The 23,297-nt window shown below is 39.2% G+C and overlaps 3 protein-coding genes across 4 annotated transcripts; 2 read left to right on the top strand and 1 right to left on the bottom strand.

Annotated features, from left to right (window-relative positions):
* The first annotated feature begins 924 nt into the window (after positions 1-924).
* Positions 925-3,454, top strand: LOC111485231 (WD repeat-containing protein VIP3). Its single transcript, XM_023132019.1, has 2 exons — positions 925-1,366; positions 2,644-3,454. The coding sequence occupies exons 1-2, from the start codon at positions 1,028-1,030 to the stop codon at positions 3,265-3,267; spliced, it is 963 nt and encodes a 320-aa protein (XP_022987787.1). The 5' UTR covers positions 925-1,027; the 3' UTR covers positions 3,268-3,454.
* A 26-nt stretch (positions 3,455-3,480) lies between these two features.
* Positions 3,481-5,237, bottom strand: LOC111485156 (threonine synthase, chloroplastic). Its single transcript, XM_023131905.1, has one exon. The coding sequence runs from the start codon at positions 5,174-5,176 to the stop codon at positions 3,572-3,574; it is 1,605 nt and encodes a 534-aa protein (XP_022987673.1). The 5' UTR covers positions 5,177-5,237; the 3' UTR covers positions 3,481-3,571.
* Positions 5,238-8,168: 2,931 nt separating this feature from the next.
* On the top strand, positions 8,169-23,202 carry LOC111485098 (myosin-17-like). 2 transcript variants are annotated; one of them, XM_023131805.1, is made up of 40 exons: positions 8,169-8,624; positions 10,765-10,893; positions 10,969-11,112; positions 11,214-11,359; positions 11,611-11,767; positions 11,870-11,928; positions 12,335-12,494; positions 12,606-12,755; positions 12,836-12,972; positions 13,057-13,203; positions 13,387-13,488; positions 13,560-13,617; positions 13,701-13,802; positions 14,031-14,068; positions 14,171-14,297; positions 14,389-14,559; positions 14,650-14,781; positions 14,878-14,981; positions 15,118-15,178; positions 16,059-16,236; positions 17,009-17,214; positions 17,310-17,429; positions 17,517-17,615; positions 17,715-17,936; positions 18,061-18,200; positions 18,297-18,414; positions 18,503-18,553; positions 18,641-18,721; positions 19,681-19,851; positions 19,949-20,104; positions 20,193-20,399; positions 21,464-21,601; positions 21,687-21,757; positions 21,848-21,947; positions 22,027-22,083; positions 22,169-22,225; positions 22,323-22,403; positions 22,524-22,603; positions 22,673-22,808; positions 22,863-23,201. In XM_023131805.1, exons 1-39 carry the CDS (start codon positions 8,622-8,624, stop codon positions 22,794-22,796), a joined length of 4,584 nt encoding a protein of 1,527 aa, XP_022987573.1. In that variant the 5' UTR covers positions 8,169-8,621; the 3' UTR covers positions 22,797-22,808; positions 22,863-23,201. The 2 variants fall into 2 exon arrangements, with proteins under 2 accessions (XP_022987573.1, XP_022987572.1); XM_023131804.1 differs by having other exon boundaries at positions 22,673-23,202.
* Positions 23,203-23,297: the final 95 nt, after the last annotated feature.

Raw genomic sequence — 23,297 nt, 5'->3', positions numbered from 1 at the left:
ATATTTAATTTAAAATTTCCGATTATTATTTTATATATTAGATAAATTAAATAAACTGAGAAAAAATATATTAATTTAAAAGATTTAAATTAATATTTATATATCTTAGATAGGTTAAATAGGAATAAAAAAAAATATACTTATTTATAGAAAAATATATTTATTGTTTTTTATACTTTAAATATTAAAATAATTAAATTATATCAATATATTAAATAAAAATATTTTTAAAAAATTGAATGAGATTGAATGAGATCTAAATTAAATATATTATATCTTTAAATATAATTCAAATAATATTATTTTTGGAGTCCTATTAATAAGAATAGATAGAAATACTATATAAAACTCTGTGTCACAATAGTTTTTTTTTAGAGGCTACCCAAACGGTAATGTGGAAGAATTTCTAGTTGCAAAGAGCCGGATACTACAAAGGTAGAATTCTTCCTCTCGTATTTATTGTTTTGTTTTAATTCTTAATAAAATCAAAATGGTATTCAATGTTTCCGCGGAAGAGTTTATTCCTTCACAGAGTTTTACTTAAAACAATTATATCAGATAACTTAAATGATTTTTTTCTATGATGAATGCAAGTGAGTGAGGACAAAACATATTGAAAAATTCTCGTATAATAAGAGATTTAGAATATCGGGACACATAGGTGACAAATTAGTAAAATGTCGTGCTAACACTTATCGATATGCATATAAAAAGATAATTTGTTATTTAATAAATTTCTAAATCTTTACTATTATTATATAACAAGTAATAGATTCTTTAAACTAAAAAAACTGAAAATAATAATAATTAAAAAGGGAAAAAATAAATTAAAAAAACGTAATTAGATAGCCTTAGTTCATTTAATACGCTATACGGATAGTTTGGGGAATGAATCCGTACAGCGACGTCGTTTTAATTTACTTTAATTTCCCTCTTCTTTCCCGCATTGAGAATTGAGAAATAATGATCAGACGTGCTAGGGCTCTACTCTAAGCGTCACCCCCAATTCACTGAGACGACACACCCGATGAAACTCGCCGGTCTCAAATCCGTTGAGAACGCTCACGAAGAGTCTGTATGGGCGGCGACTTGGATTCCGGCCACCGACAATCGCCCTTCCCTCCTTGTCACTGGCTCCCTCGACGAGACCGTCAAGCTCTGGAAGTCTGATGAACTCGACTTGGACCGCACCAACACTGGTCACTGCCTCGGCGTTGTTTCTGTTGCTGCTCATCCTTCCGGTTACATTGCTGCCTCTGCTTCCCTCGACAGCTTTGTTCGCATCTTTGAGGTCGATTCCAACTCCACTATCGCCACTCTTGAGGCGCCGCCTTCTGAGGTCTGGCAAATGCGCTTCAATCCCGAGGTAGTTTCTTGCGACTTTTTTGCCTCGGATTCTCGGTGTTTTGATTTTTGTTCTTTTCTGAATTTTCTCTTGCCGCTCTCTTATTCGAGGATGAAGCTAATAATTTGAGATTGTTTTGCCGTTTACGGATAGTACTGAACTTGTTTGGCTGTGATTTTTGTGGTTCAGATCGTCTACTTTTTATTAGAGGATCTTGCTAAGAATTTAAAACTATTTTGCCGTTCACGTAACCTGATTAGTAGGCGTTGAATTGGCGCCTTGGACATGAAAGTTCTTTATTGCAATAATCTTCCAATAGGCTTTGCATTTGCTTGTGTCATTTAGTGCTATGTAGTTACTAAGATCTTATAATTTTCATGAGGAAGAAAGCTCCCTTAACTCAATTATCTTTACAAGTTACCTTCCCAACCAAATTTAACAACTAAATAAGTCACATTGTCTAGTGAGAATAATCTAGAACGGACACTCACAGATATCTAAAAAAACAAGTTATTATCCTTAGTGTTCATGTCTCTCTGTTAGAAATGCGAATCTAGATAGTAGCCTTTTCATTTGTTATAGTTCTTTCTTTGTGCAACTTACAAGATACCTGATTTATTGAATTTCAGTTTGATCACCGACTTTCTTCTCAAAAAAGTTGGTAAATTGACTTGATTCTTAAATGAATGAAATGTCTGTCGATGACTGTGGTATGGTGAAGTATAGCTGCTCATTGGTCATTTTTTTCACCAGTATATCTTTATTCATTCAACTTGGATCAACGGTTCACTTTTATTGAAATTCTACTGAAACGAGGGCTGTCTTTCAATTATTTTCATATGCAAATTAGCCCTTTAAATGCAGGAATTGGAATGCCATTTGTGACAGTGACACTTGATAGATGTTGATTGTTAACAAATATTTTATCATGATTACTATCGTAGTTTATAGTTGATCGTAGGTAATTCTAATGGTTCTCTTGACATTAGGACAAATGTCAATAGCTGTTAACCTTCCTAACTTCTTTGATATATACTCGAAATCGTGGTTCCAGTGGCCTTATCATTTTATCAGATCATTGTTTGTTATCATATATGAAAGCTTGCATTGTTTTGGCTTTATGAAAACCTGTTGTTTCTTCCAAAATAGCAACTTTTTTCTGTATGTTCATAAATTTAACTAAATCAAGGAGAGCAATGTTTCAGTTTTATTCACTCTGACTAGAAAAGAAAAACCACAAAAATCATTTAATCTGTTTCACAGTTCATGTCCAAACTTAACAGTAACATTTGGATCAGGGTACCATGTTAGCAGTTGCTGGTGGAGGTAGCGCATCAATTAAGATTTGGGACACAAGCACGTGGAAGCTGGCTGCAACTCTATCCATTCCTCGCCCAGAAGGACCTAAGCCCACTGATAAAACTGCTAGCAAGAAGTTTGTACTTTCAGTAGCATGGAGCGTTGATGGGAGGAGACTTGCATGCGGTTCAATGGATGGAACCATTTCAGTCTTTGATGTAGCTCGCGCAAAGTTTCTACACCACTTGGAAGGCCACTTCATGCCAGTGAGATCCCTTGTGTATTCGCCTGTTGAGCCACGGCTACTCTTTTCAGCCTCCGACGATGCTCATGTGCACATGTATGATGCGGAAGGGAAAACTCTGATTGGAGCCATGTCCGGCCATTCAAGCTGGGTATTGAGCGTTGATGCAAGCCCTGATGGTGCTGCTGTTGCAACAGGCTCTAGCGACAGAACTGTTAGGCTTTGGGATCTCAACATGAGGACTGCCGTTCAGACAATGACTAACCATAGTGATCAGGTCTGGGGGGTTGCGTTTCGACCACCTGGTGCTGGCGTGCGGTCTGGTCGACTTGCTAGTGTGTCTGATGACAAGAGCATCTCCCTTTATGATTATTCTTGAAGCAGCAGACAGGAAGGCAAGGGCTGTTAGTAGTTTTGTTAGAAAGCAATTGCTGTCCGCTGCTTCATCTTTAGCTGTTGCCCAAACTAATCGTTTTATTTCTAAATTAAGTTGCTTGTCTTTTGAGTTATTATATCATTATAACATGGTGGTATTATATTCAATGATAGTATTCTGTTGTGAACTTCGTTTAACCAGCGTTCATCTGCCAGATTTGGAATCAAGGGCCAAATTTTATTACTAGGTAAAGTAGAGCAACAGAAATTAAAAGCCAGCCGGGTCAAAAGCGATAATCTACAAGGTACTACACTTTAGACATTGGAGCCTTTTGTAGTAAATAATCTTTAAGTACATCCATTACACTCCCATAATCAGCCTTCACTTGAACAGGTGGGTTGGCGAATTGGCAAGCCATGTCTGGGATTTCCTTGGAGTGATAATCAATTTTCGACTGTGTAAACTTCAGGCCATGAGCAGTGCTCACCACCACCGTCCTATCGGTCGGGCTGATGACACCTTGGTTTCTTAGCTTGATCAAAGCTGTTAGTGCCACCCCTGTGTGAGGGCAAATGAACATCCCAGTAGAGTCAGCTTGTGCCATTGCATCCATTAATTCCTCCTCCGTCGCTTCCTCGACGATGCCATTCGAATTCTGTAGAGCACAAACAGCTCTATCTATGGAAACAGGATCCCCAATCTGAATGGCTGAGGCGAAAGTCGAACTTGCTTTCACAGCCTTGAAATCTTTCCACCCAGATTTGTAGTGTAAATACAGAGGGTTAGCATTAGCTGCTTGTGCACAAACAAGCCTAGGAATCCTGTCAACAAGGCCAAGTTCTTGGCACATCTTGAATCCTTTGTAAAATGCATATATGTTCCCAAGATTGCCTCCTGGAATGATCACCCATTCAGGCACTGCCCAATCAAACTGCTGTAGAATTTCAATGGCAGCAGTCTTTTGCCCTTCAAGCCTCAAACTATTCAAGGAATTGGCCAAGTAAATGGGCAATTCTGCTGTAACTTCCCTAATTAGCTTCATGCAGCCATCAAAATCAGTGTCTATACTCAACACAAAGGCTCCATTTGCAATGGGCTGAACTAACTGTGCCATGGAAATCTTGTTTGCAGGAAGGAAGACGATTGAAGGGATCCCTGCAGATGCGCAGTAGGCCGAGAGTGCGGCCGATGTGTCTCCCGTCGATGCACAACCGACTCCGACGACGGGGCGTTTCAATTTCCTCAGCCGGTTCACTTGGCTGACCAAAACAGTCATGCCCAAATCCTTGAAACTCCCAGTGTGGCTAATCCCACAGTGTTTTACCCATAAATCATTCATACCCAGAAACTGTTTGCCAAATCTCTCAGCCCAAAACAGGTTCGAGTTACCTTCGAAGGCGCTGACGATATCGTCGGGGTCAATCTCCGGCAACACCCACTCCTTCTTGCTCCACACACCGGACCCATAAGGCCATGTGGTTTTCCCCACGCGTGAATCGAAGAGGTTGCGCCAGTACGCGCCGTCGAATTTCTTCAAAGCTTCCATGTCGTGCTGAACGTCGAGCAATCCACCAGATCGGCTCCGGTAAACGACCTCGTCGAGCGAGTACCACTCAGACGAGTCGGCGCCGGCGTTAAAGGGCACGTACTTGGCCGAGAAGTTGCTACGGTCTTCTCCAGAGGCCGCACGATGGCGCCGTGCTTCGTCTTTGATGTTCTCGTCGGCAGAGCGGCGATTCTTGGTGGTCGACAATGACGGAGAGCCATTAGTCGGCGTGGAGGAAGACGAATCGGAAGTAGCGGATGGTCGTCGGATTCTGAGAATGGGATTGCGGAAATTTGGGTTGGCTTGGAGCTTGGGTTTGTAAGAGGGGAAAGAAATGGCGGGGTTTAACAGCGAAGAGGCAGCCATTCTGAGGCGGCGGCGGCGGCGGCGATAATGTCTTATAACAAGGCTGCTTAGATTATAACTCCACTTCCAGACCTTCCTTTTAACCTAGCAAAACGAGCACGATTACAAAGAAAAAAAGGCCCGCTGAAGGCCCACTCCCAAAGCCCCTCCACCGTCCGCGTTCGAACCGTACAACGTCCTTGGTTATCAAATTAGTGAACCTTGTTTCCATGAGCTCTGCTCTCCAATGAACCAGTCGACTGTGTTCGAGCCCAAGCTGAGACCTCGACACCATTAGTTGGATGGTGGCAAGGTTTTGGGATACATGGCTCATCATGGGCTCGAGGCCAGCCAATGTATTGGCTATGAGACAGATGATGATGACCTTGTGTCGATCATCATGGCTACACGTAATCATTACTCTTATCTTGATTTACTTGAACAAAGTTGATAGTTTTATCTTTTACATTTAAAGTTGAAAAAGTTTCGTTTTGTTTGTTTTTTTGGCTCAGGTTGTGGTTGGAGTCGAGGACATTCTCTAAAAATTATCGTTTTAAAGGATGACGGGGGAAGAGAGTGGAGAGATCTCTCGAGTTAGCTAAACGGCACTGGGGCTGGGGTTTATATTTCTCATTTTGTCCTTGTCCCATTTACTTTATGTGTTAAAATCCAAGATGGTAATAGGTGTGTGAAGGCTTTCTCGTCCTTACTTTACTTCGTGGATATTTCTAGGTCTTGATTCCATAAAAATAAATAGAGAATTTTGCAGAATGAAGATTGAAATATGAGATGGGAGTGGATTTGTGGAAGACTTTTCTATCCATATTGTACCTTGCCTTATGAATATCTCTAAGTGCCACGTTGGTAAATATTTTAGTCTTGGAGTAAATACAATGTCGAAGGAACTTGACTAATGTATTGCAATATGCGTCAAATGAATTGTTTGATTGTAAAAGGGTAAACACGTAATTGCACACACGTCACATTGCAAAATTGTTAGTAATCTGCAATTATAAGTTCAAGGATCTATTTAAGTTAAAAAAAATAGTCTATTTCCAAAGATAGGATTAAAGGTCATTAATTTCTCAAATTGTACATTAATTTATCAAATTTACATTTTATTTTGCATAAATTAAAGTTTTAGAAATAAACAATTTTGAATTAGTCTAAAAAAAAATTCTTTAACCAAATCACATGTAATTTGAAACCCATATTTCGATCCGAGACATTTCCATGATACTCGTAACAAAGTTAACATTTAGACTATATCAATCAATTGTTAGATGAACACGACTCTCCACAATGGTATGATATTGTCTTTTTGAGTATGCACTTTGTTTTGGGTTTCTAAAAAAGCCTCAAACTAATGGAGAGAGTATTCATGGATTATAAGCTCATGATCATTTCCTAAATTAGCCGACGTGGGACTTCATTCGACATCAATAACTTAAAAAAAAACTCAACTTTAAATTTATTGATATATGAACGATAATAAAAACATACATCGAATTATAGATGAGAACGTAGTTAATTAAAAAAATATTAAAAAGGCAATTAAAAATAAAAGGAAAATGTCGAATTGGAGTTGAATATATGACGAAGATTGTGGAGATAATTACCTTAAAAGAATATGGAACATAATATCATTTATTTGAAATATAAAGAAAAAAAATGACTTTTTTTTAGGGAAAATGTGCGACTAAATTAATACTCACCGTATCTTCTTCCCGCCCCCCGAGTATCAAGGCGCCAACCAATAATTAGCAGGCATCAGATTGGCAGTGACGTCATATATTCCCTCCATTTAAATGTTTTAATTTACATAAAAATTCACCAAATCTAATCACTTTATAACCTGACCCAACACGAAAATTTGAGTCGACTATATGAGAATCAAAACTCGTATATATATTATTGCTCATTCTACACGGTAAACTTAGGTTTTGAATTTCATTTGTCCACGTGTGGCTAAATAGTAATACGAAAAAAAAAAAATTTGGAACTCGTGAATCTAGTATGTTCATTCTACATTGTACAGTTAATTTTGGATTCTACTAGTCTACGTAATGTGATTTAACGACGTGTGATTCATGGGCGAGTATGACAAAATCATCATTTACGGGTAAAAGTAATAAACAAACCATAGTTTGATGGCTTCACTTCCGATTTCTCACACACAAAAAAAAAAAAAAAAAAATAAATAAGAAACATTGATTTAGTTTTGAAAATAAATTAAAAAAAAAAACATATGGGTGTAAATAATGTTTTTAAGTTTAAGTTACAAAAATAAAAAATTAAAATTAATAATTTGAAATTCATCCCATTTTTATAATTAATGCTTAGGCTTAAATTACAATTTTAACCTTTAAAATTTTAAATTTTAAAAGTATACATATAAACACAAAAAAATAAANCGTTTTTCTGTACCACTAATGTTAAAATTTTGTTGTATTCCCGACATTCTCGTATCCTCATCGTCAATGGTTGTTAAAAAAAAATGATTATTTAAAAGTTTTTTTTCGAGTTCAACAATACCGGAGTGAAAATTCGAATCTCTTAGTCTATTTGTCGAAAATGTATATTTTATTTCAGTTGAATTATGTTCATTTTTGCAATCCCAAACATAACTGTGTAAATAAGATATTGGATTTCTACCTTGTACATGTTACATTAATAATTAAAATATTATAGAATTTAAATACCAAATATTTACAAGTCACAACGTATCAGCATTATTACGACGTTAAATGTTTTTAATTTTTAATTATAATAATCTTAAAATCAATTATAACTTTATTTTTGAGTTGTTGAGAGATGGCAAATTGTGTAAATAAAGCAAACAACATGGGCAAAGACCGTAGGGGCCTTAATCAGCGCTCTAAGGTTGGTTTTAGAGCATAATTATGAGTACTTGAGACAGATAGTATGTGGAGGCCACGACTGTTATACCAACGCCAACTGACCTCTCACCATTTTCACAAAACCAAAGCAATTTATTCCCCAAAATTGTAAGAACTAAATTTTTTAAACTTTTAGAGAGAGAAACCCCTTCAAACCGGAAATGCTGCTTCAAACTTTTTGCTTTCGTTTATAAACAAACAATCGGAAGAAGCTTTGAAAAAGGGGGGTAACCCACAAAAAATTTGAAAGAAACAAACAACTTAGACGCAGCTTTGTTCTCTGTTCTTCCTGTTTATCCTCTTATTTCAACCTTCTATATTTGTATCAGCTTCAATCCGATCTAACTTTTCGAGTTAGCGGCTGGGGAAGATCTTTTGAGGGGTTTTTATTGATACCCATTTGCGAACTCCAGTTTTGGTAGCTTTGTTTTTGGCCATCTCAGCTGTTGAAGCTTTGTGGGTACTTGTTTGTTTGCTCCGATCTGGCTCGCCAAGTTTTTGGTTCCTTTTGACTCATTTTTCTGTATTGGATGAGTTAACACGGGAGATCTCTGTTTACAATCACCATGGTAACTTCGATGGAATGCTTGATATTCGTTTTGTTTATACATTGTAATATGTTGGGTTTGATGGAATGCTTGCTACTTTCAGTTGAATTTTGAATTTGAAGTTGTACTATTGGGTAGAGTTTTCAATGGAATGTGATTTTATTTCCATTTTCTGAGCTTAAACTATGTTGCCAGTTCATGCTGGTCTTATTTATACTCCTTCAGATTGTGGATTACCATCAGGAATAGTTGTAGTTGTGAGTTTAATTTTGTAAGTTGTGTAGGCTGAATTGGAATATGGAACACCTCTGGAAATGAACTGAACTGGGGGATGAAAGCATATCCTAGTTGTTCCAATTCGACCGAAGAGATCTTTTGTGAGATCCCATATTGGTTGGGGAGGTGAATGAAATATATTTATAAGGGTGTGGAAATCTCTCTCTAGTAGACGCGTTTGAAAACCTTGAGGGGAAGCTTGAAAGGGAAAGCCCAAAGAGGACAATATCTGCTAGTGGTGGGCTTGAACCGTTACAAATGGTATCAGAGCCAGACATTGGGCAATGTGCTAGTGAGGAGGTTGAGCTCCGAAAGGGGGTGGATTTGGGGGTCCCACATCGATTGGAGAAGAGAATGAGTGTCAGCGAGGACGCTGGCCCTAAAGAGGGTGGATTTGGAGGTCCCACATCGACTGGAGAGGGAACGAGTGCCAGCGAGGAGGCTAAGCCCCGAAGGGGGGTGGATTTAGGGTCCCACATCGATTGGAGAAGGGAATGAGTGTCAGCGAGGACGCTGGACCCTGAAGAGGGGTGAATTGTGAGATCCCACGTCGGTTGGAAAGGAGAAGGAAACATTCTTTATAAGGGTGTGGAAACCTCTCCCTAGCAGACGCGTTTCAAAAACCTTGAGGAGAAGCTCGAAAGGGAAAGCCCAAAGAGGACAACTACCTATTTCGATATTGTACCTCACATAGGGCTGTAGTTTCCCCCTCTAATTTTATGTACAAATGGAGTTTCCCTATACAGGCGTTTGTTGGTGGATGACAAGTACATGGAACTATGAACTTTACCCTTTAGCTTATATTAGAAGGCGCATATGCTGAAATGTGTTCATTTTAAAGTTAATAAGAAGCATTGAAAAAGTGAAGAGTTGAAAAGAGGAGAAAATAGCAAAGAGAGCCTACACAAAGACACTTAAGTTGGTATCTATCAAAGAAGTAGTATAGTTACAAAAAAGAGTACAATTGATCAAATGAACGACCCCACAATTCCGACCAATCTCTCGGCCATTTAAAAAAAAAAAAAAAAAATCTTGGGTTCCTCGTTCTCCAACTTTCTCACAGAGATTGACTGCCGAAGACCACAAGATTGCAACTTTAGACTTGATGGAAAGGAGCTAGTCAATGCCAAATTCTGTAGAAGCACCTTGTGAGATCCCACATCGGTTGGAGAGGAGAACAGAGCGTTGTGTAGAAACCTCTCCCTAGTAGACGCATTTTAAAATCTTTACGGGAAGCTCGGAAGGGAAAGTCCAAAGAAGACAATATATGCTAGCGGTGGACTTGGACTATTAAAAATGATATCAGAGCCAGACACTGGGCAGGTGTGCCAGCGAGGACGCTAGGCCTCCAAGAGGGGTGGATTGTGAGATCCACATCGGTTGTAAAAGAGAGCAAAGCACTGTGTGGAAACCTCTCCCTCGTGGACGTGTTTTATAACTTTGAGGGAAAGCCCAAAGAGGACAATATTTGCTAGTGGTGGGTTTAGGCTATTACAAATGGTATCAAAGCCAGACACGGGGCGGTGTGCCAGCGAGGACGCTGGGCCCCCAAGGGAGGTGGATTATGAGATCCCACATTGGTTGGAGAGGAGAACGAAATCTTTCCCTAGCAGACACGTTTTAAAAACATTCCTAATTTTGTTCTAAAAATTTGATCAATACAAATCTGAGATCTAACTCATAACTCGAAAAGCTTCCACAATCAAGTGCTAGAAAATTTTCTACAATCATGTAGAATTTATGAATACTATCCTTTTTTGTCTATTCTTTTTGTGAGATCCATTTTATTTCAGATTGACGCTCTATATAATTCTCTTGTTTATTGAACTGCGTTTTACTACTTTTTGAACGCTAACACTTCTTTTTGCCTCTTTTCTGCAAATAGAGTGGACCAGTTAACATCATTGTAGGTTCTCATGTCTGGATTGAAGATCCAAAACTAGCTTGGATTGACGGGGAAGTTTTTCGAATCAATGGCGAGGAAATTCACGTCCGGGCTACCAATGGGAAAACAGTGAGTCAGGCTCTCAGCGCATGAATTAATATCCAACCTGGGACCATTGAACTGATACTCGACTATTATTTGCAGGTTGTTACAAATATATCGAAGATATACCCCAAGGATACCGAAGCACCTGCTGCAGGTGTAGATGACATGACAAAGCTGTCATACTTGCACGAACCGGGAGTTTTGAGCAACTTGGCGACCAGATATGAACTCAATGAAATCTATGTAGGAAACTATTATCTTTTCTTTTTGTGCATGTAGTAAGAATATTTCCAGATAACTGATAGTTGATTTAATTGTATATCAAATCTTTAACATCTACACAGACATACACTGGAAATATACTTATTGCAATAAACCCATTCCAAAGATTACCCCATCTGTATGATATTCACATGATGGAACAATACAAAGGAGCTGGTTTCGGAGAACTAAGTCCTCATGTCTTTGCAGTTGCGGAAGTGGCATACCGGTAAGCTTCTCCTTTTCTTCAATATATTTCGTATCGTTTAGTTGTCGAACAGCCAATGATTTCTTGGTCTAGTTGTAAACTTAAATTACTTTACCAGTAAACTACTAGTGTTGCCATGTAGGCATTTCGAACCGTAGTTCTTTATAAAGCATGACATTACCTTAAGGGTGACGAAAAAAAGACCGAAAGAATGAATTTTAACGAAAATTTTTCTTCATTTTGGCTTGACTAGCTTCTTCTATCCATTACAGGGCTATGATTAATGAAGGAAAAAGCAATTCAATCCTAGTTAGTGGAGAAAGTGGTGCTGGTAAGACCGAGACCACGAAGATGCTTATGCGGTATCTTGCGTACCTTGGAGGTCGATCTGGAGTGGAAGGGCGAACCGTTGAACAACAAGTCCTAGAAGTATGATAAGGATCTTTTAATTATAGTTTTAAGTATGTCAAAGTTTATATTTACTATGTATTATAGCGAACTCCTTGATTATTCCTTTCTATTTCCTCCCAGTCCAATCCTGTTCTTGAAGCGTTCGGAAATGCGAAAACTGTTAGGAACAATAACTCAAGGTGAGCGGTTCTACACGGAAAATTTTGTTTAAATTATCTACTATGGAGTTGAAAAGATCACTTGTATGATCAATGGTTATGGGCCGTAGGTTTATTCAAGCCTTGAAACTCGATATATCTTCACGCTTCATTATCACTGAATGTTCTTGTGCAAGGGACGGAACATTCTTAAATGCTAACTACTCACTTAACTTGCTCTAAAGGTTTATGCAAGCATCAGTAATTTTGGTTCGAAATGCAGTCACTTCGGTAAATTTTGTCGAGCTCCAATGATCATTGGTGGTTGGCTTATCCAAGCCTTCAAACTCGATATATCTTCACTGCTTCATTATCACGGAATGTTTCGTGCAAGGGACAAAACATTCTTAAATGCTAACTACTGACTTAATTTTGGTTCGAAATGCAGTCGCTTTGGTAAATTTGTTGAGATCCAATTTGATAAGAGCGGGAGAATCTCTGGCGCAGCTGTCCGAACTTACTTGCTTGAAAGGTCTCGAGTATGTCAGATCTCGGATCCCGAAAGAAACTATCATTGCTTTTACCTTCTCTGTGCAGCTCCTCTTGAGGTACAATTCTCAACTTTTAAACTGTAAATCATTCACATATAATGGACCGATTTCTTAGTAGTGATGGTAGCTTGTAGACGTGATTCTAATCAATGCATTGACAAAAACCAGGAACGGGCGAAGTATAAATTAGAAAACCCGAAATCGTTCCACTACTTAAATCAATCTAGCTGCTTTGAATTGGATGGCGTGAACGATGCCCATGAGTATCTCGCAACCAGAAGGGCTATGGATGTAGTTGGAATCAGTGAGGAGGAGCAGGTTAGTTTTCAGTGTTTTTTTCGTGAAATCGTGCTGTTTTTTGTTGCATCGAAATTTTGATAATAAATAATTCATTTCAGGACGCGATTTTTAGGGTCGTGGCTGCAATTTTGCATCTTGGAAATATTGAATTCTCAAAGGGAGAGGAGATTGATTCTTCAGTCATTAAGGATGAAAAATCAAGATTTCATCTTAATACGACTGCCGAACTGCTTAAGTACGTTATCTAAAATCTCGACATACGATGTCTTGGTCATTATTAATACTTCAAAAGCTATCATTTTCTAAATGCTTAATTTAGGTGTGATGCAAAGAGTTTGGAAGTTGCACTGATTCAACGTGTTATGGTAACGCCAGAAGAAGTTATAACTCGAACTCTTGATCCTGTGGCTGCTTTGGGTAGTAGGGATGCCTTGGCTAAAACGATTTATTCACGACTCTTTGACTGGTAATCTCTCTAGTCCCAAGGTCGGGTCGGGATCTCTAGGGCCTTCCTTCCTCTTAACACGTTTTCTTTCTGCAAACACTCGTTTCTTCATCTCGGTCTATTTTTACTCCATAAAGACGATTTATCAATGTATTAAATGCTTCTTGATTCTGTTCATCATCCTTTTTTAAACTTTTCCCGTAGGCTTGTGGAGAAGATCAACAATTCAATTGGGCAGGACCCGAACTCTAAATCATTGATTGGAGTTCTGGATATATATGGATTCGAGAGTTTTAAATTCAACAGGTAATGGTCGTGAATTCGTGAGTTAAACATAATATATTTACTAGCAATTGAATCGTGTTTATTTCTAATAGTTTTGAACAGTTCTGCATCAATTTCACAAATGAAAAACTGCAGCAACATTTTAATCAGGTTGGTTGACTTGGATCTATAAACTTCACCGTAAGACACTTTTTACGTTCTTGATCGAGTTCTGGTCGATTGTGTATATGCAGCATGTTTTCAAAATGGAGCAGGAGGAATATACCAAAGAGCAAATCAATTGGAGTTATATCGAGTTTGTTGATAACCAGGACGTCTTGGATCTGATCGAAAAGGTGCGCACCTCTCAAATGGCAAGGCCATACGCCCGTTTGGCTCCGTCCAACGCTGCCACCGCACACTTACCTCACTGTTATTTATCGTTTTGCTGATATTCAGATCTTAATATTTCTGCTAACTCGTGTTTCGATATGAACAAGGGATTTGTTTTTAATAAACCACTCATTTCTTTTATTTTCTCAACACAAGATTTAAGTAATTAAAATGCAGTTCTTCGTTCACAGAAACCGGGGGGAATTATCGCACTTTTGGATGAGGCCTGGTATGTCAGCTAATATTTAATCAGTATTAACTGTTCCATCTTGATTATACAAAAATATTTTCAATTCTTCCTTCCATTCTCATTTCTTTTTGCTCCATACAGCATGTTTCCTAAATCTACGCATGAAACGTTTGCTCAAAAGTTATACCAAATGTTCAAGAACAACAAGCGCTTCATCAAGCCGAAGCTATCTCGTACGAGTTTTACAATATCTCATTATGCTGGCGAGGTAAAGTATATTAAGCTCGTTTCTTAGTTTTTTTTTGCTCCAAGCTTAGATGCATCCCTTCTCAAAATTAAAGAGAAAAAAAATGCTTCAGGTGACTTATTTGGCAGATCTATTCTTGGACAAAAACAAAGACTACGTGGTAGCCGAACATCAGGCGCTATTGACATCCTCGAAATGTTCCTTTGCAAGAGCTTTATTTCCTCCTCAACCCGAGGAAACATCAAAATCCTCAAAATTTTCTTCCATCGGTTCACGTTTTAAAGTATTGCTGGCTAACTTGAAATTCATGTTCTGTTGTGGACACGGTATAATTCGACAAAATAGTGATGTTTTCACATTCATAATTATGCAGTTACAACTTCAATCGTTAATGGAGACGTTAAATTCGACCGAACCTCACTACATCAGATGTGTAAAGCCAAATAATGCGCTCAAGCCTGCTATTTTCGAGAATTCAAATGTTATCCAACAATTACGTTGCGGTGTGAGTACACTTTACGGTGTCAGCATTGGTTTTGTTATGCACCTGTGTTTTATCCGGGTTTTTTGTTAATTTTATGTGGCTTCTTAAACAATTTAGGGTGTCCTTGAAGCGATTAGGATCAGCTGTGCTGGATATCCTACCAGAAGAACGTTTTACGAGTTCCTCCTACGTTTTGGGGTTCTTGCACCAGAAGTTTTGGAGTAAGTTCAACTTACCACTCTTTGAACATATCTCTCTCTTAACAAAATTAAAGAAACCGGAAAAAATAAGAGACGAGAAATACGTTTCCAGTACGCTCTGTGCACTGATGGTCTTATATTACTACGATCCGTGCAGCTATGATGACAAGGTAGCATGCCAGATGATCCTGGATAAAATGGGTTTGAAAGGTTATCAGGTGATTTCATTATTGCTGTAAACTCATTTTATGAAATTAACTTCTTGAAATCGAGTGGGGTTGATATATCGAAGTCGTTGGCTCGAATGATATTTTTGTAACTATGAACAGTCATAATTTCTTTTGCTTATTCAAATCCATGCTTCATCAATCAATCCTTCTTGTTGATAATTTCAACTGTGATCAATTTTGGTTGACTGCCAGAGCACGGTTCTATGCTAATTTTATGTGAGATCCCACATCAGTTGGAGAGGAGAACGAAACATTCTTTATAAGGGTGTGAAGACCTCTCTCTAGCGGAAGCGTTTCAAAAACCTTGAGAGGAAATTTGAAAGGGAAAGCCCAAAGAGAACAATATCTGCTAGCGGTGGACTTTAGCTGTTACAAATGGTATCAGAGCCAGACACCAGGCGGTGTGCCAGTGAGGATGCTGGGACCCGAAGAGGGGTGGATTGTGAGATCCCACATCGGTTGGAGAAGAGAACGAACATTGTTTATAAGGATTTGAAGACCTCTCCCTAGCAGACGCGTTTCAAAAACCTTGAGGGGAAGTTCGAAAAGAAAAGTCCAAAAAGGACAATATCTGGTAGCGGTGGGCTTGGACTGTTACATTTTAAGTCTAGTTGACGTGCAGTATGGAAAATATCATCCTTGTATTGTGTTTAACTGCACACATTTACTCGAACTTTGAGTCTAGTGTCCAAGGCCCTATGTCCATATAAGGTGTTGGATATCCAAGTAACTCAATTCTTTTGGCATCCATAATAATAATAATCATACTTGTTTGAGACTCAGAGAATCTTACTTGAAAGCTTCTGAGTTTCTGGAGGTTTTGAGCATTTCCAAGGCTTATTTATGTGTTATCACTGTGGTTGGGCAGATTGGTAAGACAAAAATATTCCTGAGGGCAGGGCAGATGGCTTCTCTGGATGCAAAGAGAACAGAGGTGCTTAGCAATGCTGCCAGAACTATTCAAATGCAAATTAGAACGTTTATTGCACGCAAGGAGTTCGTTGCATTACGTAAAGCTGCTATACAAGTGCAATCATTTACTCGAGGTACTTTCTTGGACGGTCTTAGAAATACCGCTCGCTCATTTCTTATTAGTCTTTTTTAATTGTAAAATATTATATAGCATGGCAAGAAATCATGAAATTGTTTGAGTCCTTAGAAATAGAAGAAACTTCAGTGGCTTACATCGATGACAGTCTCGGAATCCCATGTTCTCGTTTTTTAAATTGTTTGACCACTTGCTACTCCTTTTGGTAGCTATGACTTGCTGGAAGGAGATGGGCTAAATCTCTAACCCTTTCAAAGGGCACGGTGTGTTAGGAATCACGACTCTCCACTATGATATTGTCCCTTGAGACCTATGTAGCCCTTGAATAGTCTCTCCTTAATCGAGGCTCGACTCCTTTCTTTGGAGTCCTCGAACAAAGAACACCCTTTGTTCGACACTTGAGTCACTTTTTGACTACACCTTCGAGGCTAGCAACTTCTTTGTTCAACATTTGAGGATTCTATTAGTATAGCTCAGTTAAGGGTATAACTCTGATACCATGTTAGGAATCACGACTCTCTACAAAGGTATGATATTGTCCACTTTGAGCATAAGCTCTCGTGGCTTTGCTTTTGGTTTCCCCGAAAGGCCTCATACCAATGGAGATGTATTCCTTACTTATAAACCCACAATCATCTTCTTAATTAGCCAATGTGGGACTCCCTCCCAATAGAGTGTGTCTAGTAATCCTTCTTTGTATTCTCTCCTATTGTCATACTTGTCATTTCCTATCAAAATTCTAACGCACGTTCGTTTCCAATTATAATTAGGTGTATTGGCTCGAAATCTATTTGAACAGCTACAACGGGAAGCAGCAGCTTTAAAAATCCAGAAGTGTTTCAAGCGATATACTGCTCGGAAGTCATACTTAGATTTTCTTTCATCAGCAATCACATTGCAAACAGGGTTACGGGCAATGAAGGCTCGTGACGAATTCAGATTTAGAAGGCGTACTAAGGCAGCAATTATCGTTCAGGTCCTGTTTCTTTTCCGTCTTAGAGTGGTTACATGAATATATGAAATTTAGAACTCGATCTGGAGATTCTGATTCCTTTTGGGTGAGTCTTACAGGCACGTTTGCGTTGTCACATGGCATATTCTTACTATACGAGACTCCAAAAGGCTGCATTAACCACACAGTGTAGTTGGAGGCGACGAGTCGCCCGAAAGGAGCTAAGAAAACTGAAAATGGTTCAAACACATCACTTGACTTTGTATGTTTTGTATTTAGGATGACTGTTGAATGAAGACACTCATATATATTATGTATGCATGAAGGCTGCAAAGGAAACCGGTGCACTCAAAGAAGCAAAAGACAAATTAGAAAAACGTGTCGAAGAACTTACATGGCGCTTACAACTCGAGAAGCGGATGAGGGTATTTTCTTGATTACTTTCTTTTGTTTATCGTAACGTGTCGAAACAGCCATACATTGCTCAGCAGCTGATATGTATGTTTTTCCCCACTGAATTGTAGACTGACCTGGAAGAGGAGAAAGCTCAAGAAATTGCTAAATTACAAGATGCTTTACACAATATGCAATTACAAGTTGAAGAAGCAAATGTTCGAGTTATCAAAGAACGAGAGGCGATTCAGAAAGCTATTGAAGAAGCACCTCCAGTCGTCAAGGAAACTCCCGTTTTCGTTGAGGATACCGAAAAAATCAATTCCTTAATGGCTGAGGTGGAGAGTTTGAAGGTAGGTTTGTACTTTTTGTACCATTTTAAGTATAATCAACCACAATGCCACAAAGGAGCTCTAACCTTCAGCTAAGAGTGATTCTAGAGGAAAGTTAAGGATAATCTAACCCTGAGATTTACAGGCTTCATTGCTGTTGGAGAAAACGGCAGCTGAAGAAGCTAGAAAAGCTTGTACCGAAGCCGAAGCTAAAAGTATGGAGCTGACCAAAAGACTTCAAGATTCAGACAAGAAGGCGGATCAGCTTCAGGAGTCGGTGCAGCGGTTCGTAGGAGTGATTAAATCTTTGCATCTATTGTTTATTCATCAAACTGGTTATGTCTTTAAAGTCAATAAATGAAACTATATTCTATGCATCAGGCTTGAAGAGAAGCTTTCAAATTCGGAATCAGAGAACCAGGTACTTCGTCAACAAGCCTTGACTATGTCACCGACGGGAAAAGCTTTATCTGCAAGACCGAAGTCGATGATTATTCAGGTATATTATGGTGTTCATATGATCCTCTGGTCTTTTAAGTAAGATATTGTCTTTGATACATACCACCAATTTTTGGTTGAAACTTCAGAGGACACCAGAGAATGGAAATATTTCGCACGGAGAGGTCAAAGTATCATCGGTAAGGGAAATTAATTTTTATGACAACAAAAGAACAATTTTAGTATATAGAAATTTTGTATCTTAAATTATATACTCTGTATATCAGGATACAGCTCTTGCATTATCGAATCTACGCGAGCCTGAATCAGAAGAAAAACCACAGAAATCGCTTAATGAAAAGCAGCAGGTAAGAAGGGTTCTTAGCATTATTAAAAAGAGGGAGACTGGGAGGGATTTACTGTGAGATCCCATATCGGTTGGAAAGGAGAACGAAACATTCCTTATATGGGTGTGGAAACCTCTCCCTAGCAGATGCGTTTTAAAATTTTGAGAGAAAGCCCGAAAGAGAAAGCCCAAAGAGGACAATATCTGCTAGCGGTGGGCTTAAGCGGTTACAAATGGTATCAGAGCCAGACACCGAGCGGTGTGTCAGCGAGGACGCTGGCCCCCAAGGAGGGTGAACTGTAAAATCCCACATCGGTTGGAGAGAAGAACGAAACATTCCTTATAAAAGGGTGTGGAAACTTCTCTCTAGTAAACGCGTTTTAAAAACTTTGAGGGGAAGCCCGAAAGGGAAAGCTCAAAGAGGACCATATCTGCTAACAGTGGACTTGTGCTGTTACAAATAGTATTAGAGCCAGACACCGAGCTGTGTGCCAGCGAGGACGCTGGCACCCTAGGGGGGTGGATTATGAATACCCACATCGGTTGGAGAAGAGAATGAAACATTCCTTGTAAGGGTGTAGAAATCTCTCATAGTAGACGCGTTTTAAAAATCTTGAGGGGAAACCCAAAAAAGAAAACCCAAGGAGGACTATATCGGCTAGCGGTGGGCTTGAGCTGTTATAAATGGTATTAGAGTCAGACACCGAGCAGTGTGCTAGCGAGGACGTTGGACCCTCAAGGGGGTAAATAGTGAGATCTCACATCAGTTGGAGAGGAGAACGAAACATTCCTTATAAGGGTGTGAAAACCTCTCCCTAGCAGACACGTTTTAAAAACCTTGAGGGGAAGCCCGAAGGGGAAAACCCAAAGAGGATAACATCTACTAGCGGTGGGCTTGGACTGTTACATTTATGAAAAGTTGATTCTCCTTCGTGTTCGAGAGTAATTAGTTCCGTCTTTTTTATGCATTATGATGTTCAGGAGAACCAGGACCTTCTAGTAAAGTGCATATCAAAAGACTTGGGCTTTTCTGGAGGCAAACCAGTAGCAGCTTGTGTCATATACAAATGTCTTCTTCACTGGAGGTCGTTCGAAGTCGAACGAACGAGCATATTCGATCGACTCATTCAAACAATAGCTTCGTCGATAGAGGTTATATGCAACGTTTGCTTCTGAAACAATTCTGTAGTGCTTGTCTGGTGAATTCATCTACATATTATTAACACTTGTGGCTTTAACTCTACTGAAGGTCCAGGATAACAATGATGTATTAACTTATTGGTTATCTAATACATCCACATTATTGTTGCTCCTTCAACATACACTGAAAGCTAGTGGAGCTGCTAGCTTGACTCCTCAAAGGAGAAGAACTTCTACAGCTTCTCTTTTCGGAAGGATGTCTCATGTACGACACGTTTCGACGTTCTTTCAGGCCTTTATATTTTTTGTTATTTCTTCTTAATCGACGCTCGTTTCCGATCTTCACATTGCAGGGATTAAGGGGATCTCCGCAAAGTGCTGGACTATCGTTTCTTAATGGTCGGGGGCTGGGTCGAGTGGACGATTTTCGACAGGTTGAGGCGAAGTATCCAGCACTGTTGTTTAAGCAGCAGCTTACGGCGTTTTTGGAGAAAATATATGGAATGATAAGAGATAATATAAAGAAAGAGATCTCGCCTTTACTTGGATTATGTATTCAGGTAGTTCTCAAATCTTACCATCCTTCTAAGTGTTTATAGAATGATAAAGAAACTTGTGAGATCCCACCTCAGTTGGAGAGGAGATTGAAACGTTTCGTTTAGGGTGTGGAAACCTCTCCCTAGTAAATGCGTTTTAAAACCGTGAGGCTGATAGCGATACATAACGGGCCAAAGTGAACAATAGCGGCTAGCAGTGAGTTTGGGTTGTTACAAATGGTATTAAAGCAAGACTAGATCCTCTCCATAGTAGTTGCGTTTTAAAACCGTGAGGTTGACGACGATACGTAACGGGCCAAAACGGACAATATCTACTAGCGGTGGGCTTGGATTGTTACAAATGATATTAGAGTCGAGTTTCGGGCAGTGTGTCAGCTAGGACGCTGGTTTTCCAAGGGGGGGCGGGGGGTGGATTGTGAGATCCCACATCGATTGGAGAGAACGAAACATTTCTTATAAGAGTGTGGAAACCTCTCCCCAGTAGACGGTGATGTGTAACAGGCCAAAGTGGACAATATCTACTAGCGGTGCGTTTGGGCTGTTACAAATGGTATCAGAGCTAGTCACTGGATGGTGCGAGGCACTGGTTGGAGTAGAGCTAGATCCTCTCCATAGTAGATGCGTTTGTCGTGAGGCTGACGGCGATACGTAAAGGGCCAAAATCGACAATATCTCCTAGCGGTGGGCTTGGGTTGTTACACATGGTATTAGAGCTAGGTACCGGACGGTGTGCCAATGAGGACGCTGGGCCCCTAAGGGGGTGAGTTGTGAGATCCCACGTCGATTGGAGAGGGAACGAAACATTTCTTATAAGGGTGTGGGAACCTCTCTCTAGTAGACGCGTTTTAAAACCGTGAGGCTGACGGCCAAACATAACGGGTCAAAGTGGACAATATCTGCTAGTGGTTGGCTTGGACTATTACAAAACTACTGTCAGATCATTTTGTTAACGAGCATCGCTCCATTTATTATTGTAATCATTATTTGACGTGATGTTATATGCTTCAATGATGAGATTTTCTTCCTAAAATAGTGAGAATTAAGTAGCTACATTCAATTCAATGCAGGCTCCAAGGACATCAAGGGCAAGCCTAGTGAAAGGACGTTCCCAAGCTAATGCTATGGCTCAACAAGCCTTAATTGCATATTGGCAAAGCATTGTGAAAAGTTTAAACAATTGCTTGAAGATCATGAAAGCAAACTACGTGAGTCTCGAGTTTAGCATCATATACTAACAATTCATCATCTATATAGCAACTACAACCACGATCTTATGCCCGGTTTTGATAGGTACCTCCGTTCCTCGTCCGCAAAGTTTTCACTCAGATATTTGCGTTCATTAACGTTCAACTATTTAACAGGTAACGTAATTGCATTGAGTATCTTGCTGGGCAGATGTCAAAATTTTCTTTTTTTTCACTTTAAGGCGTTCGATTTGATTTGATTTGCAGCCTTCTTTTGCGGCGTGAGTGTTGTTCGTTCAGCAACGGAGAGTATGTGAAAGCTGGGTTGTCTGAATTAGAACAGTGGTGCTCGGAAGCAACAGAGGAAGTACGATCCGTATACACAAAGTGAATCGATTCCGTTGATATAATTTATGTGTTCTTTCTAATGATCTTCTCCTGTACAGTATGCTGGGTCTGCCTGGGATGAACTGAAGCATATTAGGCAGGCTGTTGGATTCCTTGTAAGATCATTTAAATGAGCTTAGTTCTTCAGTAATCTATGATTTTGGCTAACTTGTTTATGATTTGGGCTCTGTTCCTTCTTAGGTTATTCATCAAAAACCCAAAAAGACCTTGAATGAGATAACAAAAGATCTGTGTCCTGTTAGTGATTCCTTCTTAATCTCTTGTTTTTCAAATGATTTCAGCCTTTGATTTAGTGTTCTTACATATTTTCATGTTTTTATACACTGTTCTTCAGGTGCTTAGCATACAACAGTTATATAGGATTAGTACAATGTACTGGGATGACAAATATGGCACGCATAGTGTATCTTCGGAAGTACGTTAACTTGATGGAATCGGTTTTCTCTTAGCTTGGGAACTACTGTTCTGTTTAGTCGTTTCTCGGGTCGCTGTACCTCGGATTCTCCTTATTCTGATACCGCTCTTTGTAGTGCAGGTTATTTTGAGTATGCGAATTTTGATGACTGAAAACTCCAACAATGCTATTAGCTCATTCCTGTTAGATGATGATTCGAGGTACAATCTTCATTCAAATTGCTATTGCTATTCAATCTGTATGGTCTGATCTTTTTCTTGTTGGTGCAGTATCCCATTTTCTGTGGATGATATTTCCAAATCAATGAACCAAGTAGACGTAACAGACATTGATCCTCCACCGCTGATACGAGAAAACTCCGGGTTCGGGTTTTTGCTTCAACGTGCAGAGTGACGCCTTTGTGTTCATGATCATGGTTTATCAGGGTGAAAATCTTGTCTGCACTAGCAAGTCTATGTGCATATACTCATTGTTTGTCACCATTCCATGTGTATAGTTCTATTAAATTCCATCCATCTAGCGACTGAGTTCAGATGGTCGTATAGGATGAATTTATTTCGCCTCTCGTGTTATTTCAACGCTGAGAGGGTCTTCGTTGAGAAGCCATGAAGCGAACACAAGTCCAGAAAATGATCACCATTGCAGTGGTCCTTGATTCGTTTGGTTTGGGTGTAGGGCTGGTTTTTAGGCCTCTTTTTTGGGTTAGTTTGTGGAAGAAATTTGTATTTAACTCGGTGTAATTTTTCATTCTTTCAAGAAATAGGAACAAAAACGTTAATATATCCTCTTGATTGCATTTTTTTTTCTCTTTTTTGGGGCTTTTGGTACAGTTTTTTGTGATCTTGTTGCCCATATGGCTAAGTACTTTTAGGCACCTAGAACAAAAAGGCTGGC

This window comes from Cucurbita maxima, unplaced genomic scaffold (genome assembly GCF_002738345.1).
Source record: "Cucurbita maxima cultivar Rimu unplaced genomic scaffold, Cmax_1.0 Cma_Scf00010, whole genome shotgun sequence".
In the NCBI taxonomy this organism is placed as follows: domain Eukaryota; kingdom Viridiplantae; phylum Streptophyta; class Magnoliopsida; order Cucurbitales; family Cucurbitaceae; genus Cucurbita; species Cucurbita maxima.
Note: the sequence above shows the minus strand (reverse complement) of the source record. Positions and strands in the feature narration are given on the sequence as shown.

Excerpts from the sequence above, each read along its gene's own strand:
- LOC111485231 (XM_023132019.1), top strand. The coding sequence starts at position 1,028 with ATGAAACTCGCCGGTCTCAAATCCGTTGAGAACGCTCACGAAGAGTCT. Across the intron at positions 1,367-2,643 it reads AAATGCGCTTCAATCCCGAG|GGTACCATGTTAGCAGTTGC; the intron begins GTAGTTTCTTGC and ends CATTTGGATCAG.
- LOC111485156 (XM_023131905.1), bottom strand. The coding sequence starts at position 5,176 with ATGGCTGCCTCTTCGCTGTTAAACCCCGCCATTTCTTTCCCCTCTTAC.
- LOC111485098 (XM_023131804.1), top strand. Across the intron at positions 11,360-11,610 it reads GTTGCGGAAGTGGCATACCG|GGCTATGATTAATGAAGGAA; the intron begins GTAAGCTTCTCC and ends TATCCATTACAG. Across the intron at positions 14,782-14,877 it reads TCCAACAATTACGTTGCGGT|GGTGTCCTTGAAGCGATTAG; the intron begins GTGAGTACACTT and ends TAAACAATTTAG.